An 18,227-nucleotide genomic window follows, 5' to 3' on the forward strand; every position below is an offset into this window, starting at 1 on the left:
ATCTGGGTCCATTTCCTCTCAACTCTGGCACTAATGGGCAGAAGGGGTAAAGGGTGGGGGCAGGGGCAGAAATTTAAAATTTTACTGCAGACCACTTCTGAGACTGGGGCTTCCCCAAATTCAAATCATCCCATGGTATTTATTCTCTGTTGTGCAGATGAAGACCTCCCTGGACTAGAATTTCATCTAGGGGGAGGTAGGGCTCTTCTGTCTTGACTACAAGCTGCTCAGGGACTTTCAGATCAGAGCTGAAGGTGACCCAGGCCCTGGTAGGATTCTGCAGCCTTGGCATACCAAGGGATGGACCCCTCTATACCAGGGAGCACAACATCTTGTCATCACTCTGTGCCCCCTCTGCCACCCCTTCCAACCTTCAGGTGCATGCCAAGAACACCTGGCTTTCCCTGACCAGGACAAGGGAAAGCAGAGTGGGTCTTGCATAGACCCAAGGTTGCTGGTGAAATGAGAGGCACTTCGGCTCCAAGTTCTCTTGGAGGCAGACCTACAAAGGCTCCATCTGGGACCCAGTATCTTTTACAAGGATCTAGGGGCTCTGTCCCATCAGGAGGGGCCTAACAATCATAGCTGAGGAGGAAAGCTTCTCTTTCATCAACCATGAAGTGGACAGGAGCTCCAACACCTGCTCCAGCTGCATCTCCACGGGCTCAGGAAGAGCTGGGTTTCTTGCGGGGGAGGATCAGCTGACAGAGGAAGCATCTGGATTTGGGCTGGAACTAGCCGTGGACTCCTTGCCCATACCTCGTGGGTGGAGGCATCAGCAGTGGAGGGCTGAGGACAGCAAGGGCTGACACCTTGAAGTTTGACACACTTCTTTAGTTCTTCAGCATGACTTTGAGTTGAACAAGTGTCACAAGACTTGTCTACTCAGCCAGGAGTTTGGAGGTCCCTGGGCTCCAAAGCTGATTTGGGAATTTGGGAAGAAATCTCAAAGTATTTTAGGGAATAAGAAAGGATTCTGTGGGGGGTCACCTGGGTGTCTCAGTCGGTTAAGCGTCTGCCTTCGGCTCAGGTCATGATCTTGAAGTCCTGGGATCAAGTTCCTGCTCAGCAGGGAGCCTGCTTCTCCCTTTCCCTCTGCCTCTTCCCTCTGTACATGCTCTCTCTCTCTCTCTCTCTCTCTCAAATAAATAAATAAATAAATCTTAAAAGAAAAGAAACTAAAGGATTCTGGGGGTTTTATTTTGTTCAGAAAGGAGAATTTATAGAAGCATAGCTCACAATCTGCAATCTGAACCCCAAAACTTCCAACCTCCAGTAGGCAATATAAACTGCAATGCCGCTGGGACATGTTCTTCCTGCCCCTCCATCCGACAGTCACGCTTCCACTCCAGCCTATCTTCCTCCCTAGTCGGTTTTTACTCAGAGAGGGTCTGGCAGTATGTCTGTGCCAGCTGTTTCCCATTCTTGCCAGGATCAGTACCTTACACCCTTCTGAACTCCACTAGCCTATTCCCTTTCTATCCTCTTTGGCCCCTTCCTACAGAGAAAATTAACAATAGTAAAAGATAAATGGATATGGAAATAAAAGCCTGTCCCAATGTCTGCGTTTGCAGTGCACCCTATGGGTCAGAGAGACAGTCAGGTTCCTAGAGAATAGATGGCTTCCTCCCCTAGAACAGCTCCCTTCCCTGATCCCCATTTTCTAGCAACTACACACAAATCACAAGCTTAGTGCCCACATTAGAAATGATTATCGCGTTACCTCCCCGGAGTGACCACCAGAGGGAGATAGAGAGCAGAGCTTGCTGCCTGCAACAGCACCACGCACCACCCGGCCTCCTGTTTACAATAAAGCACTTTTAATCCACCCAAAGAGTTCTTACGAATTAGTCTAAATTAAATCTCTTCCAGCACAATTTAAATTATATCCCAGATTCCCCTGATGGTAAACCAAGACTCCTAGGAGAAGGAGCCTCTGAACTCTAAAGGGGTTCTCTGGCCTATCCCTAAGACCACGAGGAACAGGGACAGGAGAAGTAACAAAAAGATGGGGTATCCCGGGTGGGTGGGAGGAGCAGCGCAGGGACAAGGCTGGCATGGATATTTTTATTCCAAAAGCACAAGATCTTCAACTTGGCTGATCCCGCAAACTCTTATTTCTTCTTTACCTTGAACCCTCCAAGCTGCCTTCTTGGAACGTCATGAGGCCGTTTGGGGGATGGTGCAATGGGACAGAGGTGGGATAAGGTGGCACAAAGAGAACAAGTACAGGCCTGGTAGAGTCCAGAGTGAATGAAGGAGGGTGAGAGAAATGAAAGGAGCAAAAATTCCGGGTCAGAAGCGAGAAAGCTGGCTAAATGGACTTTTGAGGTCCTCAAAGAGAACAGATACACATGGGGCTTCTCCAAATCACCAGTCTCCAGGTCTTTGGAGGGTGACCCAGGCTGGAAACTTTGGCCTGCAGCCAGTGGAAAGAGGGTAGACACCAGTGGGAAACTCCCAAAAGTCTCACTGAGGCAATGGTGGGCCAGGGGGAGGGTGGGGAGTGGGACCCTTCTCTGGAGCTGATTAAAGGATGAGAGACCGCACAGCCCAGGATGACATGCTCGATGACAGTGGCATCACATCAAAGCACTGATTAAGAGATACAGAAAGGAAGACACAAGTAGAGATGGAACGAATATAGCACATACACCGATTTCTGCGTACATGCGCCCATGGGACAGGGACCGAGTGACTAATGACAGCCTTCCCACACATCCAAGCCCTTGGTTGGAGCTATTGAAGGAGGAACTACTAGACAGTCACACAAGAAGGGCCTGGGGGATAGGAAGGAAGCTGAGCCAAAAGATGGGGGCAGGAACCAGAGACCCAAGAGGTTTTGTTTTATGACACAGAGAAGAGAGATTTGAGAGCATCTGTCATATTGAATGATACTTTGTAGACAATGGTATAATTCATTTTTTAAGGAGTTTTGCCAAGCGTAGTGTGGTCTGATCTTGACATTCACCACCAGCCCCTCAAGAAAACCTCCAGTAAAGATCTAACTTCTCTTCATCTCATGGTTTTCTTTTTCAGAAACAGAGAAAGAGGGGCGCCTGGGTGGCTCAGTCAGTTGAGCATCTGCCTTTAGCTCAGGTCATGATCTCAGGGTCCTGGGATCAAGTCCCTCATTAGGCTCCCTGCCCAGCGGTGAGTCTGCTTTTCCCTCTCTCCCTGCCTCTCCCCCAGTTTGTGCTCTCTCTTGCTCACTCTGTCTCAAATAAGTAAATAAAATCTTTTAAAAAGATAGAGTCTACGGCCATACCACCCTGAACGCGCCCGATCTCGTCTAAAAAGATGGAAAAAGAGAGACAACGGAGTGGGGAGAGGGCAGGGGGAGGGGAAAATCCTAAGCAGGCTCCATGCCCAGCTCCATCTTACCACCCCGAGATCACGACCTGAGTCAAAATCAAGAGTTGGACATTTAACCAGCTGAGCCACCCAGGCGCCCCTCTTCACAGTTTTCAAGTCTGCATTTCTTTTTCGATGAGCGGTATATGAGAAGAGCCTCCAAGTTAGAGTATGAAAACAGACTCAGTTGTCTGATATGTTGGGGTATTGTTGATACATATCCCAACACTATAGGAGTCTTGCTTGGAACCGTCTTGATTTGTCATCTAGAAACCTGACCAGGTGCATAAAGTCTCCTTTAAAATTCCTATCAGGGGGCACCTGGGTGGCTCAGTGGGTTGGGCTTCTGCCTTCGGCTCGGGTCATGGTCTCAGGGTCCTGGGATTGGCCCCGCATCCGCCTCTCTGCTCAGCGGGGAGCCTGCTTCCCCATCTCTCTCTCTGCCTGCCTCTCTGCCTACTTGTAATCTCTCTGTCAAATAAATAAATAAAATCTTTGAAAAAAAAAAAAATTCCTATCTGACACAGTCTTCAGAACAGCTCCCAAGACAGATGTACCCTCTAGCCTTGCCACTCACTCTGCTCTGCCACTGCGTGTCTTCAGCACGTCGGCTCCTCCTCTTGGAGGAGCTGAACACAACACACAGGAAAACCACTTGGTCTATCTCCATCTCTGCCTACACGGACATAGGTGGCTAGCAGTGCCATTGACACATCTTTGTAGCTAAAACAAAGGGCAGGAGGGAGTGCTGTGCAGACAGACCAGCAGGAAGATAGAGGACAACTTTTCAGCCACTCTGCTTTCGATGGGAATCCGTGGACATACAGGATTTCTTGCCCCCTGATCACGCCCACAAGGCCTCATCATGAATCCGAGATGCTTCCCAATGACCATGATGGTGACAGAACAGAGATGCCTTCCCTCAGCACATGTTCACGTACAGACGCACACACCTCTCACTGCCTCTCCGTGGCCTCTCTCCCAAAGGTGCCTTCCTTCCTCTTCTCTCAACCCAACGAGCCAAGACTCAGTGGCCACCTGTCTCTGGTCTGGCTCCTTCCACCCACGCTGGCACCTGCCAGGCAGCTCTCCGCCCCCGCAGCCCTCAGGAGGCCAGGGCCCAGGGCCTGGGGCAGGGCACACGTGGAACAGGTTGATGCTGTTCTCCCGGAAGTAGAGCAGGAGAGGGGTGGGGTCACGGTGCAGGCGGGGTCCCTGGAAGCCTACATCCTTGCCTCCAGAGAGGCATAAAGCTGTCGCCCATGCTGGAGAGGGACAGTAGCTCCCTCAACCTGCAGACTGAGCGAGTCCTGGGCCCTTATCCCTGATCCGGCTGCTGGACAGGACCTGAAACGGCTGTCTGGTAAGAGCTTGATGACAGCAGGGGAGGTGGGGGTGTTCTAGGGATGAATGAGAACATGGGTGGGTAGGGAAGGGCCTAGGAGTCCCCTAGAGCCTGGGGAGAACATATCTTCATAAGCCTTGCAGGGAGAAGTGAGAAGTGGTCCTGGAAGCCCCTCTCTGGTAAGGAAGAGACAGAAGTTTCCTGATCCCTTCCCACAGGCATCTGACTGGCCCCTGGAGGTTGTCCTGTCCCATCCCGGCCCACCCGGGAATGAGGGGTGAAAAAGGCACCTTGGAGCCCATGTGATTGGCAGGTGGCCCATGCACCTGCTTGTGTGCCTCCCGCTTCTCTGACTCTGTGAGGGGCCCATGGGGGCAGTGAGGGCAGTTCCAGGCTAGCTGGTGAGTCCTCTCCCACCCACGGCTGGGCCATGGAGCCAGCCAGCCAAAGAACCTGGACTTGAACCTCTAAGGCCGGGACCTGAGGCTCTGAAGTTCAGGCTCTTGCAGACCCCACATACTCCGGGGCCCTCGCACCCCAGTATATGTCTCCCAGGGCCACGTTCATTCATTCATTTCCTCATTCATTCTTTCCACACACATCTGCCAGGCTCTAGGCCTGCACCAGGTGCTGTGCTCGGTGCCGACGCTGCCTAGATGACTAAGACTCGTTTCCTGCCCTCTGAGAGGCCACAGTCGAGTAGGCGAGAGCCAGGAGAACAGATCATAACAACACCAACAACGTCAGGTTGCAGGTGTTTAGGAAGGGCGCGTACAAAGGGCTCTGGGGATACAGGATAGAGTCACTAGCTGCCTGAAGGGGAGGGAGAAGGGAGGCACAAAAGAGGTGACCCAGATTGAATCTTAGAGGGATGAATAGGGATTCTTTAGATTGGAAGGGAGTGTACTAGAAGCAGAGGGAGCCAAGGCAACGATTGAAATGCCTGGGTGTACTGGGTGGCCCCTGGCAGGAATCTGGTCTGCTCTGAGCAGGAGCCAGGGGGTGGGCACAAAGGAAGTGACCTCCACCCAAAGAAGGGGCAACAGGGCAGGTGAACCGCGTCTGCCTCCTCAGGCCCTCGGCACCAGTGGGGGCTGCCTGCCTCCCCGGACTCCCCGGTTCCAGCCATCAGAGTTCTCTGGGGAAAGGGAAGCTGGGCAGAGCTGCATGGGAGAAGCTTGACTTCCCTCACGCGTGAAACGTCCCAACCCTGGCTCCAAGTTCAAGTTCATGAGAGACATGAATGAGCCTTGCGCAAAGCACCCTTGACAGGCAAGGCCTGGCTTCTCTATGCAGCCGTGTGACTTCAGACAAGTTGCCTCAGCTTTCTCAGCTGCTTTTCCTCCTCACAAAGTGAAGGCTCCTTGCATTGCTTTCAGCTCTGACATTCCTAGAGTCCCAGCATCTTTAAAGGCACCCCCTCCCCCAAAGCTAGGTGATCTCTCTCGGCCGGAGCCCTTACCATGTCCCGGTCTCCCAGCTTATCACTCTCCTGTCTCCCCCCCAAAACCCGACCCTGACAGAGAAAATGACCATCTTTGAAAATGTCACCCGAGCCCTGGCCAGACAGCTAAACCCTAGAGGGGACCTGACGCCCCTTGACAGCCTCATAGACTTCAAGCGCTTCCATCCCTTCTGCCTGGTGCTGAGGAAGAGGAAGAGCACACTCTTCTGGGGTGCCCGGTATGTCCGCACTGACTACACCCTCCTGGACATTCTAGAAGCTGGCAGCTCGCCTGCAGGTCAGTGCGGGTGCGAGGCTGGGCCCTGATGGGTGGGTGCCAGGTCCTGGCTTATGAGGGGGAACCCAAACCTCCCTCTGCCCGGTTGTGCTTTGGTGTCACGTAGCCACGAGTTCTCCCAGGAGGCAGGGGAAGAGGGATGCCGCTCAGCCTGGCCCCTTTCATCTTCTCTCTCCTGCAGATCCGACAGACTCTGGGAACTTTAGCTTTAAGAATATGCTGGATGCCCGAGTGGAGGGAGAGGTGGATGTGCCAAAGACAGTCAAGGTCACGGGGACTGCGGGGCTGTCCAGGAGCAGTACCCTGGAGGTCCAGACACTCAGTGTAGCCCCTAAGGCTCTGGAGACCTTGCACCAGGAGAGGTGAGAGTGGCAGGGCTGGGGGGCTACCAGGATGGGTGGGTGGCACTTGGAAAGGCTGCTTTGGGCCCTGAGTTAACGGGCAGGGCCCTCACACTGACCTTCACCTATGGGTCATCACAGCGGAGCTCTTAAAGGTGACCATTCTGGGGGCGCCTGGGAGGCTCAGTCATTAGGCGTCTACCTTTGGCTCAGGTCATGATCCCAGGGTCCTGTAATCGAGTTCTGCCTCAGGCTCCCTGCTCAGTGGAGAGTCTGCTTCTCCCTCTGCCTGCTGCTCCCCTGCTTGTGCTCGCTCGCTCTCTCTCTCTGTCAAATAAATAAATAAAATCTCCAAAGAAAAAAAAGAAAGAAAGAAAAACATGACCATGTGGTCCATGGGGGCATCTCCTAACCACTCCTTGCCATCTCTTTCCACTACTTCCAGTACCACTCCCCTCTCTCATTTTCTCTCTCTCTCTCTCTCTCTCTCTCTCACACACACACACACACACACACACACACACACACAAGTATGAGCATGTTCACATTAACTTGCTGTGTGACCTTGGAAAAAATCACTTTTCCTCTCAGGACCTCAGTTTTCTTTCCTGAAAAATGATGTGGTTCCATGAAAATCTCTAGGGTTCCTTCCTAAACTTGACTCTATAAAAGGGAAAAGGTCTTATCTGCTCCCTACTGAAGCTTGGGCACAGCGTTCTGCTCCCATAAATCAAGCCATCTGCCCGGTCCTATACCTACACAAGGCAGCCCTTGGGAACGCTTCTCCCACGGCACAAGGGGTGTGGCTGATGCCATGTCGATGCTGGGCACCTCAAATGGGGGTGCTTGCCAGGGGAACTGACTTTTAAGTAGTTAAGTGGTGGTTGAAAGAAGGGAGGTAGGAGGGAAGTGATGGGGTGCTTAAATATTCATACAGCCTCAAAGGAGTGCAAAACACCCCACTAGGAGCCGGGGTGCATTGGAATATCTTTGTACAAGAACCTCACAATCTAGGGCTTGTAAAAAAAAAAAATCTGTACGGGGTCGTGAGTTTGAGCCCCATGCTGGGTGTAGAGAGAACTCGGAAATAAAATCTGAAAAAAAAAAAATCTGTAAAACATAACTATAATCCAGGGTGAGAGATAGTGCCTAGGAGGACTTTGCCTGAGTTTTGTGGCAGGCTGGAGGGACTTCTGGCTGGGGAAATGAAGGGGGACTTCACGGAGGAGGCAGCCCATGATCCAGGCCTTGAAAGATGAGTAGAAATTGAACATGAAGCTCTGGGAGAAGGACATTAGAAGGACACGTGGGTGAGAAATCTCAAAACCACTAGGGAGCATGAAGAGCTGCTTTGGCAGGAGCAGAAAAAGTATGAGCAAGTGGGAGGCAGAGGCTAAGGCCCAGATCATGGAGGACCCAGGTGCCTGGTCAAGGATGTGGAACTATTCTGTAGGCTTCAGGGGGACCCCAAGGATGCTTTGGGGGTTTTTTGTTTGTTTTTTGTGTGTTTTTTTTTAAGATTTTATTTATTCATTTGACAGAGATCACAAGTAGGCAGAGAGGCAGGCAGAGAGAGAGATAGAGGAGGAAGCAGGCTCCCTGCTGAGCAGAGAGCCCAATGCAGGGCTCGATCCCAGGACCCTGGGATCATGACCCGAGCTGAAGGCAGAGTCTTTAACCCATTGACCCACCCAGGTGCCCCTGTTTTTGTTGTTTTAAGATTTTATTTATTTGACAGAGAAAGACTCAGCGAGAGAGGGAACACAAGCAGGGGTAGTGGGAGAGAGAGAAGCAGGCTTCCCTCTGAGCAGGGAGCCTGATGTGGGGCTTGATCCCAGGACCCTGGGATCATGACCTGAGCCAAAGGCAGACACTTAATGACTGAGCCACCCAGGCACCCCCCGAGGATGCTTTGATGTGCGTGGTGATTAATCCGGCCAGACAGAGGAAGTGTGACAGCTAGAGGACGGGCAGACAGGCAAGACATCATTCCGCTGTCCATCAGAGATGCAAAATGAGGACGAGAACTGGGAAGAGCAGTCAGCATAAAGAGGGAGGAACCCGTCGGGGCTGGGGCACCCCTGGGGCACCAGAATGGACTGGACTTGATGGCTGATTGCAGGGTGAGGGAGAAGGTTTGGTCAGAGATGATGCTGATGGAGAGCCAATGTCCAACACAATAACTATGTTAATAATTGTATTCTGTCCACGGGAAATTCACTAAGAAAGTCGATCACCACACATGCACAAAACGGTACCTGTGTGAGGAGCTAGCTATGTTCATTAGCTTGACTGTACCAACCATTTCTTTATGTAGAGGTATGTCAAAACATTCTGTGGGGCGCCTGGCTGGCTCAGTTGGAAGAGCATGCAATTCTTGATCTTGGGGTTGTGAGTTCAAGCCTTGCACTGGGTATAGAGATTACTAAAAACAAAACAAAACAAACAAACAAAAAATCTAAACAAATGAACAAAAAAAAACTTTAAAAAATATTGTATACCTTAAATAAATGCAACTTTTATTAAAATAATTACATATATGAAAACGTTAAAAAATTAACTCTGAGATTTAACCCAAGTGATGACATGAACAGAAACAAGAAGACAGACTTTAGAAGTATTTGGAGAGAAAGACTGTGAGCTCCTTCTGGACATTTTGAGTTTGTGGGTCCAGTGAGGCATTAGCTGAGTGACCACAGTCGACAACATTACATTGTATACGTTGTACATCTAAAACTAACATGATGATATACATCAATTATATCTCATTTTATTTTATTTTTTAAAGATTTTATTCATTTATTTAGAGACAGAGAGAAAGGGACCAAGTGGGGGGAGGGGCAAAGGGTGAGGAAGAGAGAGAGAATCCCAAGCAGACATCCCCCACCCACGCTGAGCCTGGAGCCCGACGGGGGGCCCGTTCCCACAACCCCAAGATCATAACCCAAGCTGAAACCAAGAGCCAGACTCTCAACCGACTGAGCTACCCAGGTGCCCCAATTATATCTCATTTTAGAAGAAAAATTTTAAGGCAGTTGGATATGAGGGCCCAGAGCTCAGGAGAGAAGTCAAGGTCAAGATCCCTGTGGGGTGGTCGGCCATATAAAGATGGAAACTATAGGAATGAGGTGCGGGGAGCGGATGTTCAAGGAAGTCCAGACAGCAGAGACCTGAGAACAGAATCTTAGAGAATGTAATATTTTAAGCAACCCAAGAAACTAGCACAGGAGACACAGACAGAACAGGTAGGAATTAGAAGGCTGAAAGCTGGGAGCAGAAGCAGGGTGGCAGGGGGTGGGACCGAAGCCGGGAGAAGACCGAATCACAGGGAGGCTTTGGGCAGCAGGGTCGGTGTTGTGCAGAGTGAGAGAAGGTCTGTGAATGCGGCGGGTGCGAGGTTGTTGGGATTTCAGTTGAGTGGAAATAGAAGCCAAATGATTAATTTAAGAGTGGACAGTGAGGAAGTAAAGGCGGTGTGAATGGGCCCATCTTTTGAGATACTTGCCAGTGAAGCAAAGGAGAAAAAAACAGAAGGGTAATTTGAGGGAGTGGCAAGATCAAAGGACATGTTTCTGGAAGCCAGCAAGCAGGGAGGAGGAACTGGTGTTAATAGCAAGAGAGAGGTTAAGAGACGGGCCCCAGGAGAGATGAACAGGACTAAGAACAGGGAGGAGGGAAGAGAGGGGAAGGCACCCTGAGGCAGAGGGAAAAGGGGGAAGGAGCAAGCAGAGGGCCCTCTTCCGGGCCAGGAACCATGCCAGATGATTTCCTAGTTTTCCTCTCAGCATCCCTGGAGGGAGGTGTCATTACCCTCATTTTATGGATGAGGCGCCCCGGACGCAGAGTGGCTGCCCTGCCACCTGGGCTTGGGCCTCAGTCTCCTACTCCAGAGTCCTCACCCCTCTCCCTGACACCACCATGCCTCGCCCCTGTGAATGGCCGAGGAACAGAAAAGCGTGTGATGGCCCAGGCGGGGAGAGGTTCTGACCCATCCCTTCGTGTGTCTCCTGCCCCAGGAAGCTGGCAGCCGAGCACCCGTTCCTGAAGGAGATGCGAGAGCGAGGGGAGAACCTGTATGTGGTCATGGAGGTGGTGGAGACAGTGCAGGAGGTCACTCTGGAGAGAGCCGGCAAGGCGGAGGGCTGCTTCTCCCTCCCGTTCTTCGCCCCCTTGGGACTTCAGGTTTGGTTCTCTCTCTCTCTCTCTCTCTCTCACACACACACACACACACACACACACACCTATATTTAGCCTCTCCTTGGAGCCTGCATTAAACACATTCATTTTTCCCATCGGTGCCTACCCGGGATACTGAAAATGACCCATTCCGTCTTCCTGCTATTCAAGACTCAGGCCCCTGTCAGCCAGACCCAAGTCCTCTCTCTGGTCAAGGGTGCCCAGTGTGGCCAGAGGCCTGTGCCAGATGCCACAGGGAGCCATCAGGAAAGGGGGAACTCATAGTCATGGGTCATCCCTCATGGTGTTCCTGGTGTACTGGAGAGAGACATTCTCAGTCTCACGGAGGAGACACACAGGTTAAAACCCCGAGAACACAGGCCTGGAAGATTCGATGTAGATAAAAAATGCTCCACATACCTAAACCTAGTTTGTATAAATATTCAAGGGGTGAGTTGGAACTGGGAGTAGGGTTAGTCATGGAAGGCTTCCTGAAGGAGGCGAGCACGGGCCAGACGGCGAAGAGGAAGAAGGAACGGGGCCTGTGGAAACTCTCAGGTGGGATGGAGATGCCTGGGCAGGTGATGGAGCTGGTCTGTCCAGTTCCTTTCTGTGTCTGCACCAGGAAGGGAGATACACCTCGTCAGAGGGATGATGCCAAAGGGCTTCAAATTGTATCCCATGGAGTCCAGACTAGGTGGAAAGGCAATCAGGGACACAAATGAAAGGTTTTCAACTTCTTATCTCCCCAGAGGTGCTTGGGCCTGCCCCTCCACGTGCCCCACCCGCACCCCATGTCTTAGACTCTTGGAGGGTTCAAAAGTCTTCACTGTCTGATCCTAGGGATCCATAAACCACAAGGAGGCTGTGACCATCCCCAAGGGCTGCATCCTGGCCTTTCGAGTGAGACAACTGATGGTCAAAGGCAACGATGAGTGGGGTGAGCAGACACGGGCATGTTCTCCCCTCCAGACAAGAATTACCCGCATTAGCACTAAGGCGTCCTGGTCCCCTCTGGTGGTGAGTCAGGGAAGGAGTGCTGGAGTTACTGTATTGTGGTCCCAGCTGCCAGGGACAGAACTGCAGGGGGGCTGCTCTGGAGAGGGAGTGAAGGAGCCCCTGGGTCCTGAACACCTCCAGTATGCTAGGCACTGGGTTAGCTGGGCGGGGGTGGGGGGGCACAGAGATGAAGAAGCTCCGCCTTCTGCTCTCGAGAAGTCTGTAGCCCATGGAGGAAACAGACCCAGATACCAGCACTAGGATGCAAGGCAGAAAATAGAGTCATCCTAGGATTTACAGAGGAAGAGAAGAGTTCCTTCTGCAACAGAGGTGGAGCAGGGGATTTGGTGGGGCCTTTGGGGACAGGGACCTAGCCCTTAGCGAAGCCCACGGACTTGACAATAGAGAAGGGAAGATGGGCAGCCGTTTAAGGGTCCTCCTGCTCTCGCCTCTCTTACAGATATTCCACATATCTGCAATGATAACATGCAAACCTTCCCTCCTGGAGGTAAGTGAAATTGCTTCCCCTTTCACCCTACCCTGACATCATCTGCTAAAATCCTGCACCTTCTACTAGCATGTGCCATAAACCTTCAAGGAGGCCCTCGTTTTGTTTCCCAAGTCCCTTTATAAAAATATCTGCCCTCAACTTCAGGAAAGGGAGACAGAAGCACATAAATACTGCCCTAGAGAGACAGAGAAACTGAAAGAGACCGTAAGTCAGAAGCAGAAATAAGACTCAGAATACTGTGTGTTCCCAGACTGTATGTGTGTCGGGGGGAAGGGAGTGAGCTAACATAATCTCCGTGTGTTTTTATAATGATCACTGATAAAGCTGCCTTGACATCCGCTCCAGATAAAAAGGCACAAATAGGTTTTATGCTGACATATGTACATTGTTTCTGTCTTCAGAAAAGCCAGAGGAGAAGTTCACCCGTAAGTTTTTTCTCGTTTCTTTTTTTTTTTTTTTTTTTTTTAAGATTTACTTATTTATTTGAGAAAGAGAGAGAGACAAAGAGCACAAGCGGGAGGGGCAGGGGTAGGGAGAGAGACTCTCAAGCAGACTCCCAACTAAGCACAGAGCCCTATATGGGGCTCTCTCCCTCCACCCTGGGATCAGGACCTGAGCCAAAATCAAGAGTTGGATGCTTAACTGACTGAGCCACCCAGGTGCCCCTTGACAAAACTTCTCCTCTTCCCTGAAAGACTGACTGTTTGCAGGTCTCAGCAAACAACTTTCCCCAAAACATGGCAGAAATTCCAATGGCTTAGGAAAAAGTGGTGGCAGGGGAAGACTTTAGACAGGCTACTCAGGTGGTCTGATGCCGCAGACCTCTGTCCTTGAGGGCCTCCTTAGCTGTAACCTGTCCCACACACATCTTCTGCCCTGTTGCCCAGCATCTGGGATAGATGAGTCACTGAGTCACAGTGATGCCCACTCAGTCAATCCAGGGGCCCCTTTTCACGTTGGATTAGCTTCTTTCCTGCTCCATTCCTGCCTCCCATGAATGGAGCAAGTGTAGCTTCAAGATAGCTGGGACATCCCAAGAAACAGGATGCATTTCCTAACCCCCATTAATGTTTCATCCCCTGGGCATGGCTACTGTTTTGGAGGAGTACATTCTTGTCTTTTCTTTCCCCCCCACCCCCAGATGTTAGCCTGGCATCTGATGCTGGTAAGGAATTTTCTAAGTTTCTTCCAAGACTTTGGAATGAGGCAGTGGGCTGCAGAGAGGGAAAGACAAGTGCTGAGTCCCAGGTCTGGGCAACTGGAGCCGCTTCCAGAAGCTATTGCCCTGGACATAGGCTTAGGATGCCAGGCCCCTAGAAGGGTCAGGCCAAGATTCAAGCTAACCTCAATCCACCCATACCCTTGGATAAAGACCCACCCATCCTTGCCTTCACTCAGTCACCAAAGTCATTCTTCTTTGTCTAATAACTCCAGAAGGGGAAATAGACTTTCCTTCTCAACTTTAAGCTGGAGTCTAAGAGAAAGGAAAGTCGATTATCTACTGTCACGGGATGGGGCTTGGGAACGTGGGGAGAATCAACCGTCCGCTTAGATGATAATGTAGGTCCTGGTCCACCTCCTTGCCCTAGACCATCCCCCCATAACACCTCAAGTCAGGGCTCATGGAAACTTCATAATCATGTTCCCTGGTCAAGAAGAGAGGTCAGGCTCAGGCTGGGAGCAGAGCACGGGGACCCGAGGGGGCTGGATGGGAAGGCTGCCAGACGGAGGGTGCTTGGCTTACCATGTTCGACAGGGGAGGAACATGAGGACTTCAAGACACTAAAAGAAGAAGTTCAAAGAGAGATCCAAGAAGTAAAGAAGCTAAACCAGGCAGGGCAAAGCTCCCTGCTCACCTGCCTCAGCAAACTTCTCGGGAAGAAAAAGGAGCTACAGGACCTGGAACTCACGGTGAGGTCCCAGAGGAAGGTTGCTGTTGGGTGTGTGTGTGTGTGTGGGCGTCACAACTGGCAGAGGACAGGACAGGACGGAGGTAGTCAGCAGCTGGGAGAATCGATTGTGGGTGTCTTCCTTGAGGCTGGCCAGGTGTCCTCCCCACCCCCACCCGGCTGCCACTGCCCTCCTCATGCCTCTGGAAAAGGGCACACAGGACAGCTTCTCTCAAAGCACCTGCTGACAGACAGAGGGTAGGCAGTGGGCCAGCAGGGCCCTTCCTCGGAAAGGGGACTGGAACATTTCCCTCCCAGAGTTCAAGGCTCAGGGACCACGAAATCCAGGAGCCCCGTACTTTTCAGAACTTGACACCTTGAAAAACAAAACAAGGAAATGAGAGATAGTTAACGTATCTCCAGGAACTCTGATGGGCCAGGCACCGTGCTGGGCCCCTTACCCGTGTTATCTTAAACCGCTGCCTACCTTTCCCCGCAGCTTGAAGGGGCTCTAGACAAAGGACATGAAGTGACCCTGGAGGCACTCCCAAAAGATGTCTTGGTATCGAAGGAGGCTATGGATGGCATCCTCTATTTCCTAGGAGCCCTAACAGGTAAGTAGAGAATAAGGTCTTCATTTATGTACCTTTTCAGTGATAGGAATGAATCACCCGGATATATGAATGAATGAATGAATGAACAACTCCATGCATGCATGACAGGAAAATTATACCACCGTTAAAGTAATTTATATCTACATTTAAAGAAATTGGTTAGAGGGCTGCCTGGCTGGCTCATTTGGTAGAGCATACAACTCTTGATCTTGAGGTTGTGAATTTGAGCCCCACGTTGGGTACAGAGATTGCCTTAATAAAATAAAACAAAATAATAAAAATAAAAAATTGTTTACCTTCCTAAGGATTCACCTGGGCACCCTGGATCATCTGAGAAGGTAGCCTAGCCTTGCTAATAGAGGTTGGGAAGTAACCCTAGTTTTACCAGTCACATAGTTAAAATTTCTACATATAGCTAAGCTCATCACTTGTTTAAAAAAAAAAAAAGATTATTTTTATTTATTTATTCGAGAGAGAAAACAGGGTGAGAGAGAACAGGAGTGGGGGGTGGGGTGCAGAGGGAGAGGGAGAAGCAGGCTCCCCACTGAGCAGAGAGCCTGAAGTGGGGCTGAGCTCCATCCTAGGACCCTGGGATCATGACCTGAGCTGAAGGCAGAGGCTTAACTGACTGAGCCACCCAGCCATCCCTAAGCTCATCACTTTTATATAGAAATTTGTTAGCTTTAATTTCAGAGAGTGACATCTTCTCATCTTGCCCTGAATTCTCTTCTTCCCTCTGCATGAAACATTACCCCACTTAGAAAAACTCCCTGGTCCTTCAGGAGTAAGCTGAGATGTCTGTCCCCTTTAAAAGCCTGCCTTCAAGTACCAAGTCCAAAGTAGACCCCTTGGCTATGGGTCCCTTAACACCCTGTGCTGTCCCTGCACCTGGCTTTGTCTTCTCTGCTAGCCTGCAAGTTCCCTGAGTGAAAGGGGTATGATTTTTACCCGACACCTCTAGCAAAGGTGCCTAGCATAAAGCAGCATTCAACCTGGGATAAATGTGTGGATTAATTAACACTGAAATTCCGGAAGTATACCTCTTTGGGGTCTGAAGTCCCCTTTGTACCAGCACTGCATTTTTATATTTATTTATTTACCTCCAGAGCTAAGTGAAGCCCAACAGAAGCTGCTGATAAAATCGATGGAGAAAAAGATCCTACCCGTGCAGCTAAAGCTGGTGAGAGAAAACTGCAGGTGCCAAGAGAGTTTGGGAGGGAGTCAGCTGGAACCCGTGGAAAGATATAGACTCGGCCTAACAATAGACTGTCCTGGCGAGCCTCTGTTGTAGGGCAGGGGCCCACGCTCACGGCTCATTTGTCTCCATGTTCTCCCTTGTTTGCTATTTTGCAACTGGAAGTAGAAGAGTGAATTTCTGGGCAGTTATCTGGGTTTTTCAGCTTGAGAAGACAGAACACCTTGGCTTTGCTTATTCACAGCCACGACTGTCTCAATTCACTTCTGTAAAATAGGGCTAACAACAAAAAAAAGGGCTGCTCACCATAACAGGGTGGTTAGAAGGCCCACGTGGAGTTGTAATGTAATGAAAGGAGTTATAGTAAGAGAAAGGTAGCCCTCTTCGTGTTTTTTTTTTTTTCCTAAGATTTTATTTACTTGTTTGCCAGAGATCACAAGTAAGCAGAGAAGCAGGCAGAGAGAGGAGGAAGCAGGCTCCCTGCTGAGCAGAGAGCCCGATGCGATGTAGGGCTCAATCCCAGGACCCCGGGATGATCCCAACACCCCGGGATCATGACCTGAGCTGAAAGCAGAGGCTTAACCCTCCGAGCCACCCAGGCGCCCCCTTCTTCATGGTGCTTATAAGTTAGAAGAAAGGAGGACAGGTTTCCAGTTCTTTCTTTTTATGCTATTTTGGTTCCTTGCAGGTGGAGAACACAATGGAACAGAGTTTCCTACAGGATAAAGAGGGTGTCTTCCCCCTGCAGCCTGACCTGCTCTCCTCCCTTGGGGAAGAGGAACTGACCCTCACAGAGGCCCTAGTGGGGCTGAGTGGCCTCGAAGTGCAGAGATCGGGTCCCCAGTACACGTGGGACCCAGACACCCTCCCCCGCCTCTGTGCCCTATACGCTGGTCTCTCCCTCCTGCAGCTGCTGACCAAGGCCTCCTAACTTGCCTTTCCCACCTGCTTCCTGCCTCCTCATGCCTTCACGACCTCCCTGTGTTGTTTTCTTCACACCCAGGGGTATTTTAGAGCCGTCAGGCTTAAGGTGATGGAAACCCCAGCTGATTACCCAAGATAAGTGATATCTGCTTGTCCAGCTCTACCTCTCCCCCTACCCTTTCAGCTCCACAACCCATCTGTTGATGCTTAGATCCTCCAAAAGTGGAAAAGTTCAATTTTTTTGTTTTTTTTTTGTTTTTTGGAAAAATTCAAATTTTTAAAACTATGAACCATTCCAGCAAAACCAAAAATAATTCATTTCTTATCCCAATCCTCCTGCTTATGCTTCCAAAAATCAAGATTTACTGGAATTAATGGAAAATATTATTTCACTTTGGATGAAATGCCTTTTGATGTTTTTAACTTCTGCTAGGAAAAAAATAAACACTGTCATACTACATATAGATCATGTGTATATGAGTACTATTATACTGTCCACGGGCCAGTTGGAAAGCCCAGAGAACTATGAAGGTATGGAATGTAGAATCGAGATTCTAAAGCTCGAAAATCATCAAAGCAGCTTATCTTCAAAGAGGAGGGTTTAGGGTCCTCTGGACTCCGGGTGAAGGACTGGGATGGGCTTATTTGTGATACAAACCCAAGAGTAAGGCAATTTGCAAGTATATCAAAAAGAAAATGCAGATAAGTCTTTAAAAAAAAAAAGAGTACCTAAGAATAAGACTGGCCCCCAACTTTTAAAAGAAATGGTGATATTATCTTATTTCACCTTTCCTTCTGCTGCCCTCAATTCAGGGTGGTTGTAGGAGGAAGTAATATGGGCTTGCCATATGGACCTGCAAATATGGTTACCACAATCTTATAAAACTAGCGGGTTCATACCATCCTCCTCTGTCTAAAGCTGGGTTTTAACATCTTTCACCAATTTCTTTTAAAGTAGTTTTATGGGTAGAGTAATTTCTCCAAGGTTGTTGGCCCCAGGAGTCAGACTCGCCCCTTTCTTAGCCACCCTCTCCCTCCCTCCAGTTCCCTCACTCAATAAAAATTCATGATCAACTGCCAAAAACTGTGTTTAGCCATCCTCCCCCAGTCTGGGGCATCTTCCAATAATGCCTCACT

At 50.2% G+C, this 18,227-nt stretch overlaps 1 protein-coding gene across 1 annotated transcript; it reads left to right on the forward strand.

Moving 5' to 3' along the window:
* Window positions 1–4,609: 4,609 nt before the first annotated feature.
* On the forward strand, window positions 4,610–17,353 carry LOC111151699 (gasdermin A). The gene is made up of 12 exons (XM_022509851.1): window positions 4,610–4,717; window positions 6,223–6,441; window positions 6,623–6,803; window positions 10,799–10,964; window positions 11,802–11,898; window positions 12,418–12,465; window positions 12,870–12,893; window positions 13,610–13,633; window positions 14,225–14,379; window positions 14,857–14,971; window positions 16,078–16,151; window positions 16,855–17,353. The coding sequence occupies exons 2-12, from the start codon at window positions 6,228–6,230 to the stop codon at window positions 17,095–17,097; spliced, it is 1,341 nt and encodes a 446-aa protein (XP_022365559.1). The 5' UTR covers window positions 4,610–4,717; window positions 6,223–6,227; the 3' UTR covers window positions 17,098–17,353.
* Window positions 17,354–18,227: the final 874 nt, after the last annotated feature.

This window comes from Enhydra lutris, unplaced genomic scaffold (assembly GCF_002288905.1).
Source record: "Enhydra lutris kenyoni isolate GAN:26980312 unplaced genomic scaffold, ASM228890v2 scaffoldscaffold26, whole genome shotgun sequence".
Lineage (NCBI taxonomy): Eukaryota > Metazoa > Chordata > Mammalia > Carnivora > Mustelidae > Enhydra > Enhydra lutris.